At 34.8% G+C, this 22,909-nt stretch overlaps 1 protein-coding gene across 1 annotated transcript; it reads right to left on the bottom strand.

Moving 5' to 3' along the window:
* Nucleotides 1–20,553: 20,553 nt before the first annotated feature.
* On the bottom strand, nt 20,554–22,757 carry LOC149560700 (putative UPF0481 protein At3g02645). Its single transcript, XM_089827670.1, has 4 exons — nt 21,179–22,757; nt 21,099–21,124; nt 20,923–20,987; nt 20,554–20,644 (listed from the first exon to the last, which is right to left on the bottom strand). The coding sequence occupies exons 1-4, from the start codon at nt 22,755–22,757 to the stop codon at nt 20,554–20,556; spliced, it is 1,761 nt and encodes a 586-aa protein (XP_089683796.1).
* Between the last annotated feature and the right edge of the window lie 152 nt (nt 22,758–22,909).

The following is a 22,909-nucleotide window of genomic DNA, read 5'->3' as shown; positions in this document are numbered from 1 at the left end:
TGTTTTAGGAAAAAATAACATACAACTATCCCATGATAGAGGAGAATATGAAATAGAGACAGTTCCAAAGACATGAGCATAGCCAATTACAAGATAATATGAATATAGGTTGTTACAAATCCATGTACGTTCAAAGAAATTAATTTATATCAAGAGGCTTTCTATAGTGGTATCAATATTCAATGTAAACAAATAAATCTTTTGAAAAAGGTTAGACAACCATTCGCATGTCTTGTGTATCTTGTAGTGATAGCTCATTGAATGGAACCATGTAAAAAATATTAAAGATTTTAGCAGTAGTTATAAAATAGAAAGAAAAAAAGTAAGAAGAAGTCACTGTCAGAGTATAATGAAATGAAGAAAAAAAAATTGACATAGCATGTAGAAGTAACCTAATTTTAGTATCTTCAAAGAAATAAAATCCTACAACATTAATGAATCAAATGGAAGTAAAAGTGGAAGAGTCTTACTATATGATCATAGTATTTTTATTTGAGCAAGTTTCCAAATTTTGAGAAACTATTATATCATTTTAAGGATGACTTTCAATCGATTTGAGAAAGTATTTAAGTTGGTCTTTCTACTTTAGTTAGCATGGTTTTTTCCACAATGATTGAAAATTTGAGGGTGTTGAGGATCTAGGAATCTTTTGTTTCATTTACATGTTATAGGTACTAAACCTTTTATGTGTGTGTGTGTGTGTGTGTGTGTGTGTGTGTCTTGTGGAGGTTAATAAATTCTAGAAAATAATTTATTATCACGAGACACACAAATGATTTGTTTGTAACTGAGAAATGATACATGATTGACTTACGTGCATTATATTCACTTGCACTTTTAAAGTTTTTTTTCCAGATCCCTTTTTTGTTACAAGTAAATGATCCTTTGAAAAAAATAGACTCTTTTCTTAAAAATATGTTCTTTTCTATATAGGAAATGAGTATGACATGATGATTAATAACTCTTGAGGAAGAATTTTTTTGGAAGGAGTTACAAATTGTAAAATGACAAGGAGGTAAAGGGAATAGGCTTCACCTTGGCTAAGAGAAAATTCTAATGTTTCTGACAATTTTCTTGCAATGAATTAACCACATTAAAATAGAAGTTGAATTTTCTTTAAGTATTTCTCAGTAGGTCCACATATTTGTAAGTGCTAATAAATATTCAATATTTTAAGCTATGGGTTCTATTGGCTCCTAATTTGACAGAAATTAAGCAAGCTTTTATGATGCCAATTAATCTATGAATTAGCTAAAAACCATGGTGGGCAATCTGAAAAACCTTAATTAAAGGACCAACTAACAAGACATCATAGTCTTCTCCACTTTGAAGTATACAAGATTCAAGTGGGTATACCTCAGGAATTCAACTATTATCCATTCTCAAATCAAGGTTCTTAATATGAATTCAAGTAACAACAGATTACTCAACCTTCTTTCTTCTAATTCAATGATTGTAAAGAGATGATAACTAGCTATTTTATCAAACCATTGACACCATGAATCAAGTACAAGCTTAGATAAAAAATTTATAAAAGATTAATTGATTATAATATTCCTACATTATGCAAAAAATTCCATTCATTTTAACTCACAAGGATGGTCAGTGCCTTATCCATTGGGCTACAACAAATAGAGATAGTACACCTACTTCTGGATCTTATCCCAACACTTTGTGCAAAGATCTACCTATATTCATTTCCAAATCCCATACTTATCATATCTTTACTTAAAAATATGGTGTTCTTTCAGCTTGCATTAAGAATGTACATAATACATTAGATCATTAGCAAAAGAAAATTGAAATATAACTCAGAGTGACTTAGAACTAAAATTTAATAAAACTTTCTATCAAAATTTTAGAGAACAAAACAGAGACAAGAAAAGAGACAGATTTGGAATGAAATCAACTCTGAATATTTGTATTCATTTCTTTAAACTATATACTGCTCATTGATAACCTCTATTAGAACAATAACACAATATACCAACAACTATAACTTTTGTATTCAATTTTGGAATTTATTTATAGCATACATGGACTAACTCCAACTTTACATAGACTCATGCAAAATGAAATAAAACTTAGACCCTCATCTAGCCTTGGAAACTTACTTATATAGTATGAGTTGCAACAAGCTTCATGCCTAGAGGGAAACGATGATTTTCCTTCAAATAGAAAGATTTACAAGCAAACAAAACTATAACTATCACAAAGATGCATGAGAAGAGACAAAAAATGGTGATTGTTTTGCCTTTTTATCAAAATCACTTCTTCATTTGTTGTCTTGTGATGGGGCTAGCTTCATTGTAACATTTCTTGTAAATCCCCTACACCTAATGATTGGTCTTGTTCCATCTATTGTTCTCTAGGTTATGGGACCACATGGCTTCCTCATGCTATATCAAGCTCTAATATCTAGATTTTTATTACAATTGGTTACTTACCTACCAACTCACTAATTTGGGTGGCCATGTCCATTACTATAGTTAGTTCATTTGTTTCCTTGTCATCTATTTGAACTGCTTTATCAACTAATTGCATTCCTTTTGTAGTAGTTTCCCTGTCCACAACTGTTTCCTTAGATGCCATTTGTAATATTTGCACTATTTGTTTGCCATCCACTTGTCAAAAATTGTATTTTCTAGGTAGTTGAAGCTCAACTTGATCCCTTTTCAAGATGTATTTTCCCATTTTCTTTATTTCAAAAAAAACTTGTTTCAAAGAATAAGAAAATATTTGTACTTGTACCACTTCCTTAGTAGTTATTGCAAACCAAATATAGTTCTCTTTATTTAATACTTTATTCACCCTAATACTAACTAATTCCTTTAGCTCATTGTCCTAGATTCATCCTTATCTTTTATTTTTCCTATGGCTTTTATCGCATGGGGAAAGAGAACAATTTTTTTTTGAGGTATCTAGAGAAACAAATATTTATTATTCCTTGTAGGATATCCCTCTGATGATCAGAATATAGTAGATCATGGGCATGATCAAAGGTCTTTTCTAATTGATCATCAAAGTGATCAATAACTGAGCAACATAGGCATGTAATAACATCATCCCTGCTAATCCATTTGCTCAAAATTGTTCTCAAGGTGGCTTCATTATTGTTCAACTCATTCCATATCCCTACTAGCCTTGACCATTCCAAGTAGAAAAGAGGCAAACCTACCCTCTTTACTACATATAAAAATGTATCTTTGATCATGTCCTTATGTTGGATGCCTAGTTCAATGTGCAATGACCATATCCTAGCTTTATGCTTATTTAGCTCATCAATTGTGTAAAGTTCTAGTTAATGGGGAGAGCTTGGAATTTACACAATTGGAATAGTATTAAATAGTGACATAGGGGGAGGACCAACTAAAATTCTAAGCTATCTAGATTGTCTAATTTCTTTACCCTTTCTAGATCTCTCCATGTTTGTAATTTTATGCTCTAATTTTTAGATTTGTCTAATGCTTTCATCATAGGCTTCTAGTACCTTTTCAAACTTTTCACTTAACCCTAAGAACTTTTTTTGATCCTTAGAAGCAACCACAACCTCAAAATTTGTTACTTCTTTATTCATTAAGGCAATTTTTTCACTGCCCACTTCCTCTACTCTTAGACCATGAGACTACCTGTATACTTAGAGTTTGAGACTTCTTGAATTCTTACCTTGCCCCTTTTATGGATTGACCACATGACTAAGGCTTTATGGTCATCACTATATCTTACCCCTTTATGGGCTTATGCCACTTCATCTTCAAGTTTTAACTTGGTTTCTTTCTCTTTCCTCACTTTGTCAAAGATCATTACATTATAAATGTCCCATTTTGGCAGTATCAAAACTCTTGAATCCTTTAATAACCTCCTTTCCCCTACATGAGTTATTTGGCCAAACTCTTCCATGAGGCTAGCTTTAACCTCCTCTTCAATGTCAAGGTCATGTCTATCAGGTTGCTTTGGTTTTATTTTCTTACATTAGCCTCAAAGTTTTCAATACTATTCCTCCCTAGAAACTAAATGAAAGTTCTACATTTAACAAAACTGTAATCATCCAAATATTTATTTGATGCCTACTTCACAATAGAAATTTCTTTTTCTTTGAAATCCTCTATAGCGAGGGCTAAGAGTGGCATGAGAGGCTCTGTAGGTGTTGCTACCTCCATTTTTGTTACAATTATGACACTATCCCCTTGGCCACCCATGTATTCCAGTTACTCCCTCAAGGAGTCTTCATCATCTCTACATATGGGGGTCTATGAAGGGGAGTACCCCTCAAATCTTGAAGAAGATCCATGTTCTAATTTTTTCTTCTTAGCTACAAGTGTTGTAGGAGTCTCTAAAAGCTACCTTTTATACAAAGGGACTGGTGGTATATTTATATTCTTTGCCACCACATATCCATCCCTTTTTTACAATGTGTACTAGCCTAGGCTTATGATAGGTTTACTTGCTAGCCTCTTCTCAATTTCAATAGCTTGATCTAGATAGGCTTGAACCAAAATTTCTCTCTTCTCATTCAGGGTTTGCATGAACCCGAAAAAATTACTCATAATCATATTAATTTTATCACCCCAATATTTTACATCATCTAGGGGTTCATATTTTGGGTCTAAGGCATTAAAGAATTCAAGAACCCTACTATAAAATTTCCATTTTTTTTCCTAACTTCCTTTTCTTATAGTGAAAATTCATTCCTAATTATATCTTCAAGAAAGTAAACAAAATCTTCATAAGACCTAGCCTTTTTTCTATATTTAAACATATCATAGAATCCTTCAGGATCAATAAAATGGGGGTGGGATTGGGCCATCTAATATCTATCCAAAAAATTACCTAAATACCTCCATCCTCCCTTGGTGATTACAAAATTGTGAATTACAATAAAATTAGGGAAAATTGTACCTCTTGATATGTCAACTAACTCCTTTTCCTCTAATCCTCCTATCTACTAGAGGAATTATGAAATTCAAACCTTCAAGGGAACTTGGTATGGTAAGACATGGGGCTTCCCTTGGAAACCATAAACTCTAAATATAATGGAGACTAAGTATGTGATGATGTCTGCCTAATTGTGTCTTACCTTCAATTATTTTGTATGATTCTTAGGTTTAATCAATTCTAGCAAGGACTGAGGTATTCAAGGATTATTTCCAATCAATAGAATCCTTAGCTTGGAAGCATAATGCATGTCAAATCTCACGAAGAAGGCATCATTGACCTCCCAAGTCATATCAGCACTCCAGAACTAGACTAGTAATTTCTCTCCATCCTTCTCCATCTTTAGCTCCATCTTCTTAGAAAAAGAAAAAACTCCTTTTCTTAGGCACATGTACATCAACATAGAATACTAGAATAAGGGATTCTCAACTTTGGCCTTGTTTATACTAATTAATCCATTAAGGATTTCTTCTACTAAATATGTGTCAAAATAAAAAATTGAGCTCATTCCATATTGTAGTGTCTGTGCTATGATTAAAACTAAAGATCTTGGATACGATCTTGCTCATCCATCTCAAAAATTCTATAGAGGGAGAAATATAATGCTTGTTCCCCAGGGTTAAAATATTTCTTTAGTACTGATTCTGGGGTATTAGATATAAATAAGGATAGATTCCCTATCTTCACAAAGTACTCCTATAATGGTCCCTTCCTCAGTTATATCCTTTGGGCATCATACCTTGCTTGTAAATCTTCTAGGTCAATTTTCTCATGTAAGGCATGTTTAGGGTTCAATATGAAAACCTCCCTAATTACTTTAGGTGTAACACTAAAAAGGTTTTCTTTAGCATGAATCTTTACCACCCTCTACAAGTGATCATCTCTTGGCTATCATTGTCAATAAATTGTCATAAAAAAATATGCTAGGAAAAATTAGTTTCCCTATGTCAAATTGCCAGACTTTGCTCAAAAGAGTGTCATTTTTCCCCTTCAAAAACCATTTTCAAAAATTCTCTAAAACCCTAGTGGATGTTTCAACATCTCTTAGCCAATTTCATTTATCATAGAAACCTGCACTAACTAGCAAACTACAATTTTTTGGGATTAATTCTTTCCCATTAGTTGTTTCATTAGTAGACAAAGGCAATTGCTCTAGAAAGTCATCATGTACATTACTCTATTGGTAACCTACTTTCATTGAGAAATCCCTTTATGGAGGCATCTTATCCAATTTATCAAAATTCAGATTGTAATTTCCATGTATCAAGAGCTTCAAGAACTTACCCACACATTTTCTTACTTCACTGAAAAATTATGTCTGCAACAGTTCACTCTTTAAAAAAATCACAATCTAAGCTCTGGTTTTTTTGCAATCAAATTCTCTTTTGCTTGGTACTCAATAATGAATTGAATCACAATTTTTATGCAAATTCTCTTCACACAAATTCATATTTATTAGCATTAATAAAAGTTATAATAGTCAAATTTTTGCTAGCACCAAAAAGTCTAAATCTAATCGTCGATATGAGCAAGATTGGATAGTTCCATTTTTTACTTTAAAGGGATGCGTTACCTTTTTGGAAAGTTGGACACGTGTCATTATGTCACTTCCTCTCTTTGGCTAAAGCTTGAGAACTTTGAAGTTGTGAGAAAGTGATGAACATTGATTTGAATTTGATCAACAATAGTAAAAGATCCTAGTTATCATTTTATTTGTCTCAAAAATTTGGGCCCACTGATACACATGTTTCTTCATCCATTTCTTACTTTAGTTAAACATCATGCAACTTCATTTTGAAAGAGAAAGTGATGATCGTCAATCATCCGATGATCTGACAGTTATGAAAAAGAAATACATATCTTTATAATCCATATTCTTAGAAAATCAAAGCTCACTACCTAGAACCTCATACTGACAACAACCTTTGGAAACTCACAACATGGGCTAGCCCTACCATTTCTACATCTCATCAGGTTGCATTCTTGCTTTGGTTAAAGTTTGTGCAATATCAAAAGGCAAGGATGCAATAGCCATCGATCAAACAAGAGTTAGCAGCTTCTAGAAATAGAAGTTCTCTTGTTACAGTCAGTGTCTTTGTCCAATCAAAACATGCCATTTAAACATCCACTCTAACACACTCCTTTTTATGGCCCACAACTTAGTCTGACCCCACTATTTCCACATGGAAGCATGTCGCTTTCTCACTTTGGCTAAATCTTCAATACTTTCAAAATGCTAGAATGTGATAAGTGTTGATGTTGATATGATTGATGGCTTGGGAGATGCACAATTTTACACTACTTGAAAACTAAAAAGGGGGGGCCTCTCAAATAGTTGTCAATTAGTCACCTTCTCACTTTAGCCAAACTCCATGGAACTTCAAAAAGTGGGAAAGCGATGATCAATGATCTTAATTTGATCAATTACCATGAAGGTAACTCACCAAGGTTAAGAACTTAATCAAAATAATAAGCGCGCTAACCACAAGGAAAACTTAGGTTAAACTAGAGTCAAGCACTAAAGGTAAAGAAAATATTTGCAAAAATATTTAAAAGACTACGCAAAAACTATATAATAAGGGATTTTCAAAGGTTTTTAGGGATTTATTTAAATTATTCCAATGCATATTTGAAAATACAAACAATATCAACCAATTTTTAAAAACCTAGGGCACAAATGAAATTAGGGAAATATAATTAGGGATTTTTCTAGGGCATAATCACTCAAGAGACATACAATCCCTAATTACAAAAGTATAACTAGTTTTTTCCACAAAAAATTCAAAGGATTTTTAACATGTGAAAAAATAGACCAATGGGTTGATTTTACAACTTTATTTAGAACTCACCATTGTAAATATTTCATTTATGTTGGTGATATCCTCTTTTATCCTGTGATTTGCACAAATCAATTTAGCAAGTAGACAATTAATAAATAGAGTTAGATTTTTATTTTTAAACATCTAGATTATTTAGAGAAAAAAAATTCACTCTATCCATTCACTTTATTAGGATTCTAATCCTTAGAAGACCTGAATAGGCCTACTCTGGACAAAACCTAGAATTTATTTGCAAGATGTATTATATTTTTCCCTGAAAATGGAAATCAATATTACTGTTCTTAATTTTTTTCATCTAATGTTGATGACATTAATCATGGTGATAAAAAAATGAATTATGATTTAATATGTTGATAATTTCTTTACCCATCATGATACACTATTGTCTTCGAATGCTCTATCATTTCTAGCTAAAAGTATGAAAATGTTGTTATTTATTTGTAGCATTTTGATGAATAATAGAGGCATAATATTCTTTATTCATCATATTTCTTGTTCATCTTCTTGTGCTCTGTACTTGGAAAGCGCCATTTTATCTTTGATCAACTAGAACATTATGGCATTGATCTTTTACATTTATACCAAGATTCAACATTTGAACATCTTGCTGATTGGTTTTACTTTATGCAATGGGATTATTATTTTTATTGTTGTTGGATTCAATTTATTTCTTCTTGATTAAACTATTCCATCGATAATTCTTTGCTTATATTGTATGGTTGTTACTAGCTAGAAATAACAATCTCCAATCTTAATATTTCCTATATATGATGCATTGTTCCTGCTCTATTATAATTTGACAATGAATTTGATAATAATGAGAGCTTTTTATTTATAAATAAACCTATTACACATGTCATTTCATTTTTAATTAAATAGTGTACTATATATTGGCATGATTATGCAAGTCTATGTCAGCTTTTATTTTAGACTAAAGCATTCACCTTCCTTTAACTAATTTGAAATTAGACCAATTTTATTCATTATAATTCAAACTATACTACTGATATGGGGCTTTCATTGATTATTTTACTATAGAAATTTTCCATATGGAATAATAATAATTTAGTGTTTGACAAACTTTGTGTGCATTTAAATAAGAACTTGAAACCTCTATTTTGATCCCAGAATGTGAGTTCTTTGTTTGAGATATAATTCTCTATAGTTCAAGGATATACTTCTCTACCTATTCTTTGCAATGTTGATATGATTTCTTCTTGTAGATACATTTTATGATTGTTTGATTCATCTTTGTTAACTATGATGTTGATGCATACTTAGTATCTCTTACAACAATTTATTGACACTTTGTAAGCTTGTTCTTCCCCTTTTACCTTTATGTTATCACTGACTGTACCTTTTATAATATCACCATGTAAATTTCTCTTTATAATATTTGACAGAACATCCATAGCTCCACCAATGATTTTAAATGCACCCTTTGTTTCCAAGAACAATAAAACTCAAATCTTCTTTCTATTTTCTTTATAATGTGTAGAAACTATGTAAATTTTTTTTTCCATTCGAAAGGTTTATAGTTGTACATATAAGAAAAACCATTATTTAAAATAGGAATGTTTTGATTTATTGTTTTCTCCACATATTTTCTTTTCATTCTAATCATATCTTGATTCCTTTTTGTTTTATGTATCTGAAGGTATGTATAGATGGTAGTTGATAAAGAAGATAGGCTTGTGATCTTTCATTACTTATTTTTTATTGAATGGACACCATTTTTACTATATTTTAGGTGTCGTGACAACTTCCAGTAATGTGGTTGATCTAGATAAAATCTTGGCAATCCATTACATTCTATAACACACTAAGATATCCCTACCTTATCTTTTCTATTGACCTCTATACCCATACTTTAAGATGCATTGTATTTGTACCTTTTCACATGTTGTAAGATCACACTATAATTGTACTTTTCATTTCTAAGTGTGTGTGTGTGTGTGTGTGTGTGTGTGTAATTTGCAAATATTTATGTGTGTCAATGTAATTATTTATCTTCCATGAATAAAATCAACACCTCCTTTTACTTTTATCTTTAGTGTAAATTTTTTTTGTTATTTTTACACTTTTCTAACAAATTGAAACCATAATCAAGACACCATACAAGCTTTGAATTATACCAATCTAGATCTTAGCTATAAAGCTTTATATAGGTCTACAAAATTTTAGCAAAATGCTAGAATTCGGTAACACATTCATTCAATTAAAAATATAGGAATGAATCCTATCATCAATGTCATTGAGGATTTTGTTTTAATCCTTTCCTCAAAATAGTAAGTTGACCTAGGATGTCATGGTAATTTATTTCCATCTTCTTTCTAAACCTACTTTCATCCTCCAAATTTTTCTCTGAGCCATTAACTTTATTTCTAAGAGAGTGGATTTCATTGTATGTCCAAGTGTTGATAATCAATAATAAATTAGCTTTTATCTCAGCCTTAAGATGAAACTCTAGGGAAGTAGGCATAGTATTAATCTTTTGAGTCACTGATTCCTTCTCATCACACCCCAAGTGTATGTCCTTAGAGTCTGAGATGTAATAACCCACAATCTTAATAGGAGAAGTGTCTCTTCTTATATTGGTATACTTCACCTTATTCCCCTAGGTGTCTTTACCTTTATTTAATTTTTTTTTTATAGGAGAAGGGGAAGCAATTCCCTTATGAGACTTAATAGGAGAAGGGGCAATATTATTATCCTAATTCATATGGTAGAGATTATGACTAGAATCAACATTTATTTCCATGTCATCTAATATATTTTCATAGTGGTCCTTCAAAGACCCTATATCTTTGTCTGAATCGGTAGAGGGAATATATTCCTTATCACCCACATCAATCCTACTATCATCAAGATCCTTATTTCCCTTAGTTCCTTTGATAATCCATGTTGCTTTCCTTTTTTTCCAAATTCCCTCTTCCTTATTTATGTTTTTAGGTGCATATTTAGAGTTTTGTGCCTTACATAATCTAAATATAGAAGTATTATCCATGAAAAATTTTCTTATTTATGATACCCCATTTTCAAAAAAATCATTTATAAATTCAAAATAAACAAGTTGCACTCTAAAGAATTATGCCAAAACATTTTTCCTATAGAGTGTAATCTTTTATTCTATTTTAAATCATCATCAATGTAAATTTACTAGTATATCTCTACTCCTAAGGAATTCTGCAATTCAAAACAATTGGAAGAAAATAAAACACTATAAAAGAGACAATGTCAAAAATAAACGAGATTTAGATGCAGGTGATACTCTTAAAATGCTAAGAAAATAATTACAACAAGTAATGGCAATCCATGTCCACTCGTTATGAGATTAGCTGATTTCAAGATGATCATATGGTTGAGGTGAGATTAGTTTCAACAATAGATCATTTAGGATTGGATATTGTGTGATATGCTTAGCATTAATGCTTATCATAATTTGTTGGATAGACCTTAGTCTAGTATGATAATACTTTTGCTCATGATTACTGAAGGGATACTGTGACTACTATAAAATATGGAAGAAGGATTATTTTACATCTTCTAAAGAATGAGGGAAGTAAAGATAGGAATGTGTGCATAATGAGGATTTACATATTAGGTAATCAAACTATTTTTAATCACTAGGTGGTAGATCTGCAATAGGTGGCTAAAACAATTTTGAGGTGGCATGCTATAAAATTAGCATATTATATGATGATTAGATTTTAAAGATAAATCAATGGTACCTAGTCTAAAGATGGTAAAAGGTTTGCAATACTTGATTTTAAGGATGAGGTAACTAAAGCCAAGAACTTGAACTCGTTAAGGATTTACACCTTAGGTGATCAGACTATTTCAAATCAAATGGTGGTGGATCTACAATAGGTGGTTGAAAGGATTATGATGCCATAGAGTTATTGAAGAATTTCATGAGTAGACATGATCTAGTTTACTAAAATATTTATAATGAATAGAACATAATGTTACATACATACATATATACATACATACATAAATAAATACATACATACACACACACACACATATATATATATCAAATGAGAATTTTGAGATGTTAAAATTTGATATCATGGATAGAGTCAAACAAAAAAATATTAAATAGAATTTAGTGATACAGTATAGTAGTAAAAATGTAAGTGGTAATTTAGTTAAGAGAAGAGGTTGTGGAAGTAGTAGTAGTAGTAGATTTTCTGATGTTTTTAATTCTATTAGAGATTGGTTGAACACTTGCATCAACAATAGAGTAGTCATGTGTAGATTAAGAGTAGCCTTGGTGGTTGAGATGAGGAAGAGAAGTGCATAAAGAATATTTATAGAATTCACATTTAGATATATTCCAAATATTCATAGTATCCTTGTATAAAATATATTTTATTCACTAGGTGTGTCTAATGTAGAAGCATCCTTGGGTGATTAAAAATCTTGCATCATCGAAAAATATTTATCTTATATTTAAATATTTCACTATTTACTTGGACAGTTTCTTGCTTTCATAGTCTTTGGTCAATCTAGCTAGCTCATATTATTATGTAATTCTTATGGTGTGATCTCTATGTACTTCTTTTTTCTATGTTTGCATCATGAAGCAATATTTCTAGATGAAGATATCTTATTATTGGTTTGGTCAAGTATTTTTAGCTTTCCTTTTCTAATGACCATGTTGGAAAGATCCTATTTACGATGGAGTTTTATGGATTTTGATGCATCTTGGCACATTATTTAATGTTGTAACCTATTTCATTAACCCTCTTGTATATTTTTAAGGACGATGTATTCATATCAGGTATATTCTTATAATTTGTGTTTTTAGCTATATATATTCTAATATATTTTCTTTGTGTTGGAGATTATTGATCAGATAAGCCATCTTGTGGCTTGTGATCTTGTATATAAGTTGGGTAGCATTTCTAGTTAATTAGTACATAGATGCCATATGTATTTTTCAATTGTATGGCAAGAGTGATAGATTATCTAAGCTTCGATGAAGCCTTTGGAAGGTTAGGTTTTGTGGAAGTATGAGAATTCAATGAATGACTAGTTGCAAATTTATTGTACAATAGTTATTATTGACATCGGTATCATAATGAAGATAGTTTTGGTAGCCATATTGATGATAATCTAGTGATTCTTCCATATTATATACATATTGTCTAATTTTTTTTGTATATTTCCATTAAGGCTTACTCTTGGTGCAACTTAGGCATCTTCATCGGGGATTCTCTAATCTTGAATTCATTAAAAAGTGTGTGCACATACCTTGACAAGTCTAAAAAATGAATATCTATCGCATAAAAATAAATGATATAATGGTAATAACACATAAAAGAGAATCATTTTATTTACTATCTAAATCTAGCATTCTATTATACAAAACAACTTTGGAATATAGAAATTGTTGTTAAAGCAGCTCTAATATTTAGGTGTACATATTAAAGAACTTTTAATGTGTTAGGATTTTACACTACTTCTATATTAGACACTAATTAAATGAGAAACTATATGTAAAACATATTAGTAAGAGAAAGGAATATCAACTAAGAAGAGATGTGGCTAAGCATGCCTTCAAATGGTAAGCCCTCTCTAATAGAATTGGTAGAAGGTAACATGAATTTATAAACATGTATGTAGTTACACATTCTAAAGAGTGTGAACCACATTTCATAGTATTGGAGTGCATGTAAATGAGGTTGATCTTTCTAGAGAAACTAATTAAGGATCAAGAGTAAGCATTTTTTTTGTTCTACCATAGACACATTGAACATTGTTTCTAGAGAAGGATATCAAGCCTTTTTTCTACTAATATAGTAATAAATAATTAACGTTTTTCAACTTGGAGTAAAAAATTAAGAAGTATTTACCTTAAAATATTTAATTAATATGTGGTCCACATGACTAATATAATCCAAGGTAATTGGGTTCCATAAACTAATTTATTATTTATAATTTATTCACTTTCATCAATAAATTAAAGATGATTTTAAAAATGAAATATTGTTAGTCTCTTAAAAAATTAAAAAACTTTTCATCATATTAGATGCATGAAATTCCTAATCTATTGTAACTGTTTTGTATTCTCTGGGTTTTGACTACTTAAGCATTTTATCAATGATTCTTATCACACTTCATTATCCATCATCAGAATGAGAGCAAGAGAAGAGAAAGAAAAAATATAATATATCAATGATCCACCCCCCTCCCCCTCCCCACCTCTCTCTTCCTTCACTTTGATGTGCTACATTTTTTCTCTCTATCTCATCAAGACAATGCACCATAGAGTGTGATCCTAGATAATATTGGGAAAAATGTGTCCAAGATATTTAAAAAAAAAAAAAAAAACTACAAATCAATTACTTAATATATGTAAAAAAAATGAAGTCTTAAAAATCTTAAAAGAAAGGCAAAAGCCTACAACATAATGATAACTTGTGAGCCTCTCATGTGGGAGGTCTTGGGTTCGAATCTACCTTCGCTTAACATATAATAATAATAATTAATCTAGGCTTCAACAAATTTTTTGTTGTTTCTGTTTTAGATTGTATTTTACTTTTTACATTAAACTTTCTATCCACACTCTAAAATCCATCATTAGAATGAATGAAAGCTCAAATAAAAATTTAATTAGTACATGGTCCACATGTTTAATAGAATCCAAGGTAATTGAGTTTCATTAAAAATATATTTATTCTTTATAATTTATGCATTTTCATCAATAAATTAAAGATGACTTTGAAAATCAAATATTTTTAATCTCTTAAAAAAAAAAAAAACTCTTCATCATATTAGATACATGAAATTATGAGTCTATTGTAACTGTTTTGTATTGGACAAAAAGAGGGGTAAAATTTTATTAAGATAGAAAGGAATACAACAAGGAGAGCTCAACAAGGAGCTCAATCTTGAGCAAAAAGATCATCAAATTCTTGCACCATCTCAAAGGACAGATGCCTCCTATCCCTAATATTCCAACCCGGATCATGACTAGAAGCCCATTTGGCTAAACAATCAGCAGTTCTATTCCATTCACGAGGAATATACGTGAACCTAATAAACTGAAAAGAGGAAGAGAAGAAAATTATCTGCTTAACAACAGTGGCCAGCTACCAACTAACATCCTCAAGCTCTTGCGAAGAAAGCATGTTCACCACCACCTGGGAATCAGACTCACAGATAATCTTACTCCATCCCCGCAAGCAACACTGTTCCACAGCATATAAAATAGCCTGAGCTTCCATGAGATTGTTAGTATAATCACCCTTATGAATTGAGAAGAAAAATTTAACATCCCCAACACTACAACGAGCCACTCCACCAATACTAGCAGGACCAGGATTCCCATGGGAAGAACCATCAGTGTTAATTTTTAGAACTCCACAGGGAGGAGGAGTCTAGTGCCCATCCCGGTTAACCCGACCCTTCCTCTGATGGTGAAGCTGCCTAGACATAGAAGGAAACCTATGAGCTATAGCCCCATCCCGAAGATGAAAATTGAGGTGATTACAGATAGAAAGATCAACCGGATCCATACCCCCATCAAGCTCACACTTCACAAGAATAGTTTCCTGAAGGGAATGTGATATTTTCCACCAAAGATGCAAAACACCAAGCCGAACATCTTGGAATATGCGAGGATTCCTCTCCAACCAGATATGCCAAAGCATGAAAGATGGGCCAGCAATCCAAGCAACATGGAGAGAAGAAGACTTGGAGGGAGCACTACCCAAGCGGGCCCAAAACTCAGGCAAAGAGGAAGCATGCCGACAAGAGCAACCCCAAGCGCTCCACCAAAGCTGCCATATCTGAGTAGAATAGGAGCAATGGAAGAACATATGGGAGACAGACTCCTCTCCATTACCACACAAAACAAAATAAGAGGGGCCCTAAAATCCACGTTTACAAAGATTATCCTAGGTAAGACAACAGTTGTGAGCCACTAGCCACATGAAAAAATTGCACTTGGACCAAGAAACTTTATTCCAAACTTGCTTCCACCAAGGGAGCTCAGCATCCCCAAATAATTGTCTAGTTATCTCCTGATACCCAGCAGAGACATGATATTTACCAGACAAGGTACCACCCCAAGCCAAAACATCTAGACCAAGCAAAGAAGAACACTCTCTAAAGGCCAAAATTTGAGAAAGTTGCAGACGATCCATGTCTGTACCTCCAGGAGGCCAATTGGAAGGATGCTTCCATCTATAACCAACAATAGGTCCCAACTGATAAGGGGTCTTGTAATGAGCTACTTTATCCCATCCAACGGCAAGGAAAGAGTCACAAAGAGGCTGAAGATGAGTGTATATGGATAAAATGGAAGGGAAGCCATCCCAAGCATCAGACCAAAAAAAAGCCTGAGAACCTCCTTTACATATCCAGAACAGACCCCTCTTCACCAACATCGCACCTGTCTTCAAAGTATGCCAAACCATTGAGCCACGACCTTCAAGAGGAAGTGCAAAAACAGAGCAAGGATCAGCACCATGAAAATATTTATGAGTGATAATACGAGCCCAAAGTTGATGTTGTCCAGAGCACCATCGCCAATAAAGTTTAGTAGCCAAAGCTTGACTACTCAATAGAGCAGATCGAAGACCAAGACCACCCTCCTTTTTAGGCCTACAAACAGTTACCCAATTAACCAAGCTCCATTTAGTACTACTCAAATTACCACTCCAAAGGAATTTTTGAGAAAGAGCATCAAACTCCTTGAAAAAGTAAATAGGTGCAGCGTGAACCATGCTTCTATAAGTAGGAAGAGCTTGGATAATAGCTTGAAGAAGAGTAACCCGGGTAGCAGTAGAAAGCCATCTATGAGTCCAATGATTTACCTTATCTTGAAGCTTGGTAATCAAATTTTGCCAGAAGAGACGTGGCTACCTGGAAACAGTAATAGGAATGCCAAGATAAGTCAAAGGAAGTGATCCGATCTGAAATTATAGGATACCAACAATCCTATGCTGAATAGAATCAAGAGTGTTAAAAAAGTAAATGGAAGATTTGTGCTCATTAACTTTCTGGCCTGACACTGCCAAATAAATGTCCAAAGCATGTCGAAAGGCTTCAACTTCCTTGATCCTAGCAAGACCGGCAAGAGCAGAATCATCAACAAATTGAAGATGGGAAAGAGAAGGTAAGCCATTACCCCACCGCCAGCCTTGAATAGAATTCTGGGACACCTGATGCTTAATGAATCTGCCCAAGCCTTCAGCCATAATGATGAATAGATATGGGGAGAGAGGGTCACCCTGGCGGAGGCCTCTAGAAGCACCAAATAATTGAGAAGGTTGACCATTAATAAGAACAAAAAAAGAGGCAGAAGTAACACAACTCATAATCCAACTCACCCAATCAGAGCTAAATCCAAAAGAAAGAAGAATACTCTTTAGGAAGCTCCATTTAACTCTATCGTAGGCCTTAGCCATACCCAACTTAACAAACATGGCTCTCTCCCTTGAAGTAGCCATAGAGTGAATAGCCTCAGTAGCAATAACCACCCCATCCAAAATTTTTCTGCCAGCAACAAAACCACCTTTTTCTTTTGAGATAATAATGGGAAGCCACCTTTTTAGTCTCTCAGCAATCAACTTAGTAATAACTTTGTAAACCACATTACATAAGGCAATTGGTCTAAAAAACTCCAATTGATTAGCACCCTCTCTCTTAGGAATAAGAGTCAAGAATGTAGAGTTCAAAGCTCGAAGCATCTGCTTGCTAGCATAGGATTCTTTAACCACCTCCAAAAAATCATGATTAATGATGTCCAAAATTCCTGAAAGAATTCAACTGGAAAGCCATCAGGACCAGGAGCCTTCCCCTTAGGCATGCCAAAGACCACCTCCTCCAGCTCTTCCAAAGAGATTGGATGCATGAGATAATCATTCATTTCCTGAGTGATAAGGGAAGGAATATAGGACAAAATAATATTTTCTTCATTATCAGCAGGAGGAGAGTCCTCATAGAAGAGGGTAGAGAAATACGAAATAGCCTCCTGGAACAAAGCTGGCAAGGAATTTAGTTGGATACCTTGAGAATTAACCAAAGAAGAGATAGTGCTCTAATTCCGGTGAGATTGCACTGTTTTATGGAAAAAGGCGGTGTTTCGATCACCTTCCTGGAGCCAATCAACTCTAGCCTTTTGCTTCCAAAAAATTTCCTCTCGAAGTTTCCATTCTTCTAGAGCTCTAGATGCAAGGGATTCAGCCTTGCCAAGACCCTCTGAGAAACCTCGATCTCTAATTTCCCTTGTGATGACATCAAGATCTTCTTGAGCAAGCCTCTTCATAAAGTGAAGGTTCCCAAAGCATTTCCTATTCCATATCTTGAGCTGCCTTTTAACATATTGAAGCCTTTTAGAAAATGAGAACATAGCAGTACCATATGCAGGAGCACCATCTTTCCACCAACAGAAACAAAATCATGAAGAGAGGAGTCACGAAGCCACATCAATTGGAACTTAAAAGGAGGATGCTTCGGAACATAAGCCCCTATAGCAGAAAATTTGATTGGCCAATGATCTGAACCCCTCCAATCAAGGATTTCTGAAGAAATAGTAAGGGTGCCACTAACCCAGAAGCAAGAAACAAGAAATCTACCCAGACATTCTGAGATAGCAGCAACACCAGTCCTGCGATTATTCCAGGTATAGAGACCATTAGAAGGCTTAACATCAAAGAGATACAAAAGAGATATGTGTTGCCGAAGAAGAGCAGAAGAAGGCCCCAATCTAGCCAAACCACCATGCTTCTCCTCCAAACTTAAAACTGAATTGAAGTCCCCTACTAACACCCAAGGATGATAAGGATGACAATTTCTAACATATTGAATATGTTCCCAAAGTTCCTCCTTTCCCACAAGATCAACAGGTGCATACACATTAGTAACCATGATTACCTCTCCCGAGGCTAGAGCAAAAGCTACCATAGAGAGAGCTGAGCGAGAAGACATCCAGCCAAGAGGAGAAATTTTTTGAGGATCCCAAAATATAGCTAAACCACCAGCACTACCTGTTGCCCCAACACACTAGCATTGGTCATGAGACCAAATACTAGAGGCATGTTGGACCATAGACTCCACAGAGAGCTTAGTCTCTTAGATACAAAAAACATCAGGACTATGATCAACCACCAAGTTATGAATAGCCTTTTGTCTAGGGATGCTATTCAACCCCCTTACATTCCATGAGAGAATAATCATCATTGGGTAGAATTGGAAAAATGAGAATCCAAAGGTTTCACTGAACCACACTCAATCAATATATCTCCTATGAGTTTAATCTTCTCTTGGTCTGTTTTGCGCCCACTCCTTAGAGGGGGAGTAAAAGAAGTCTGCTCAAAGGGTTGAGGCGTCAACCCCAAGGGGAGAGGAGATCCCTTGCCCTTACCTGATGGTAGCACATCCTTAACCATGTTAGCCAAAACAACATCATTATCCTCCACCACTGCAGGAGTCACCAGAGCCTCTGTCACAGGAGCTACAGGGACCTCACAGTTTTGATATACTACAACTTGGGATGCCCCACAAGCATCATTAGGAACATATCTCTCATTTGGGCAAACTAGATTAGAAGAGATAGGAGGAGGAATACCCTCCTCTAGAACCATACTATCCAGCACCTCAAAGCGGTTAAAACTTGAATCAGATAATCTTTCTTTCAAAGGCCTCTTTTGACCACGTCCCTTAGCTCGAGGGCAAACATGGGTAAATCCATCCTTATCCTGCATTTGAGCCTTACCCTTACCTGTAGCATCTTGCAGATTCATCCCCTTGGTAGTATTAGCCATTTGAGATTGTCCTTTCTCTATAGTATCTGCCAAACCACCAGAATTGCCAGCTATAGAACCATCCACTCCTTTGAAACTCGAGTTAAGGGGCACTGACGCTGTAAATGACCATACTCATGACAAATCCGGCAACGAAAAGGGAGGGATTCATAATCTAACTGCTGCACCCAAGAAGAATCCCCCAGACAAATTTCCAAAGAATCTGGTAATGGGTTATTCAAATTAATTTCAACACAAATTCTAGCATAAGAAATAACCTTTTTATCGAGGGATTGATGTGCGATCGCAGTCGGCTTCCCCAACAAAGCAGTAATTTTTCGAAGGATGTCTTCACACCAAAATTCCAAGGGAAGACGAGGCAAGCGAACCCAAACTAGCACTGTTGAAGGGAGATCCTCAGCATAATTAAAACCTGAATGCCAAGGTTTGACAAATAACCCCACATGGTTGTAGAAATAAAGGCCTCCTTCAAAAACATGATCATGATCAGACATGCAAGAGAATACAACAAAAAAATAACTATTCCCTACCAACATAATCTCCATATCGCCTTCCACCTACCATGAGCGGTGGATCCATGCCTCAAGAGTAGATAGGGAAATTCAGATTCCAAGAAATTTGCATATCAAAGCATGCTTGGTCCAATAATCAATGTCCTCCATTACATTCGTTGGAGGAATAACCAGAACAGGGCGATCATGGCTACGCGGAAAACAACCATTAACTTTTTTCAGCTTGGAGCTCTCCTCTGAATAAAACGATTCAGATCGCATTGCATGCATAGTTGGAGAAGAACCATCTGTTCTCACCAACGCAGAAGAAATCCCAGGCCCTACCATGCAATCAAGAAAACCCCAATCCAAAATTGACTGCAGAAAATTTCCAAAAACACCCACGCAAATTATGTCCAGTAGCTAGCAATCCAAACAGAACAAAAAAAATAGTAAAGATCAAACACCAAGAACAGGCTAGGGGAAAAACCCTAGCCCAGCCGCTCAACCTCCATGTTCTTGCTTGCAGAAATGTCCAAACCCTACCCGATCACCGCTCCTCCCTTTATCGTCAACTGTTTTGTATTGGTTTTCACTATTTAAACAATTTATCAATGATTCTTATCACATTTCATGACCTATCATCAGAATGAGAGCAAGATAAAAAAGAAAAATATATAATAATCAATCAAGAAAAATAATCTTCTACAATTCATCATAATTTATTTTGTTATTTCTGTTTTAGATTTTATTTGACTTTTTTCATTAACATTTCTGTTCACACTCTGCAATCCATCATTAGAATGAATGAATGAAAGTTCACAATACCTCTTTCAGAATATTCAGTATGTCTTTCTTCATAATAATAAATACGAAAGAGATGGAAGAGAATTATGTAATATTTGTTTCACCTTTTCAAAATCCGCCTCTCTAACTGTCTATAAAACAGTTTCAAGATCAAAGAGAACAATCGTATATCTCGATGACACTTTGAAACATTGAATAACTGAAAAATAAAGCAAATGAGGTAGTAGTGATCTGGGAAGCACCAGAATTGGCGGTTCAGATCCAGCTTCTAGCAATACAACTAAGTAAATCAGCAGCTTTTGATAAATTTTAAGCTACTAACCTGGTTTTGAGCAGCGATTAAATAAGCAAACGACTTGTACAATCGTTAGCGAGTGAAGCGCGATACCTCCAAGAAGAGAAGCGACTAGCCATGGCTTAGAACAGTGAAGGCTCCAAAATTGAGCCCACAGAACCCTCCACCATTTCCTTCGGTAAGCATTTAAGGATCTTGAAACCTTCTCAATCTGTTCATAACATGGTATGTCAGTGGCCGGGATAGTGACAGAGTTCCAGAGCCAAGCGACATCTTCATCGCTTCCAAGCTTATTGGCGATGATACCTCGTCGTCTCAACCGAGCCACGTCGACACTGGTGTTGACCAGGTCGTTCATGAACACCACGTACCTCGTTATTATCTTCTCCTCCTCCTCCCATTGCGTCTCCATCACCAGAAGGTTTCTCAGCATCACTTCTGATCTGTCGTCTACTGTGAATTTGGGGAGGTACAGTATTAACTTTCTCTCATTGAAATGTATGTGGCTGATACCTTTGCCCTTCAGTGACTTGAATTTCACGCCTTTGCTATGCAGCTCCTCTATCGTTGGAACGTGACGATTATCCTCCTCTGCTGTGCCCCGGAAGTACGTTTGATAGGATTCTCTCATTAACCAAATGACTAGCCATACAACCCATATGAGTAAAACAGGGGAAAGCAGGAACACAAATATTAGGCCAAAGACAACCCTAATTAGCTTGATAATTATATATTTGAAATGCTTCTTGTGGATTCTCTGACCATGCCGCCGTGTAGAACCAAATAGGAGTGCAGTGTGATCGGCTTCACTTTGACGGTTGTCCTCCTCTCTAGTAGAAGGAGATGGGATTGGTTTATTGTCGATCATATATTCACCAAGCAACTGCAGGATATGAATTCTGTTCTTGTACGTCCGGCTGCCGGCTATCCCATTTACTTCAATAGGAGACAAGTTTTTCAGTGCTGGCTCGAACCAGTAATCTTCCGTCGGCTTCTCCAGCGCCTTCCTGACCTCTTCCAAAACCCACAGTGGTAACTGGTTCTCCAATTTGAACATATCTTTAGCTATTTCGGTCAACAAAGGGTGGTGATTGTCCCTCTTAAGAATATGCTGCAACACGGTCATCCTTAATCCCTCACTCGTTCCGGTCCCTTCTTCCTGTCCCTGAGGACTTGTTCCATCTTCAAAACCATCGAGGACTTGTACAAGGAAACAACCATCTCGCGCCAACATCCAGGAGAGCCCATCAAGCCGATCTTCTTCCGGAAATCTGCCGACGACTTCTATGCCATAGTTTTTCTGTAGGCGGCCCATGTGACTTCTAAGCTTTTTCGCCAATGATTCGATACCGCCTCCGCTCAACTGCCCATTAAACCTACGAGCGACTTCTGACTTGAAATTTTCAGAGACAGTCAAGTTTTCTGCGCGGCCAGAAAGTTGGAAATGTCGAGGACCGAAGGAGATCTGTTTGGGATGGTAGAAGTACCGCGTCTGGTCATTCTTCAAACACGATGGAACGTCATAAAATACGTCCTTCTGAAGGACTGCGGATACCTCCCCTAAACTTTCTCTCACGTCAATCGTCCACTTCTCCCAAACTCCCATCTTCCCCAAATATCTTCAACGTACCTCTGATGTTAACCACACTACAATTTACTTCTAAAATTGCGTTTCTCGCCATTCTGATATGTCTCCCTTGGTCAATACGTTCACGAAAAGTCGGAGTGTTTGTAAGGAAATTTTTGACTGGATATTTT

Source organism: Cupressus sempervirens, chromosome 4 (genome assembly GCF_028749045.1).
Source record: "Cupressus sempervirens isolate cs-2001-9-10 chromosome 4, ASM2874904v1, whole genome shotgun sequence".
In the NCBI taxonomy this organism is placed as follows: Eukaryota; Viridiplantae; Streptophyta; class Pinopsida; order Cupressales; family Cupressaceae; genus Cupressus; species Cupressus sempervirens.
This window is presented reverse-complemented; position numbering and strand designations above follow the sequence as displayed.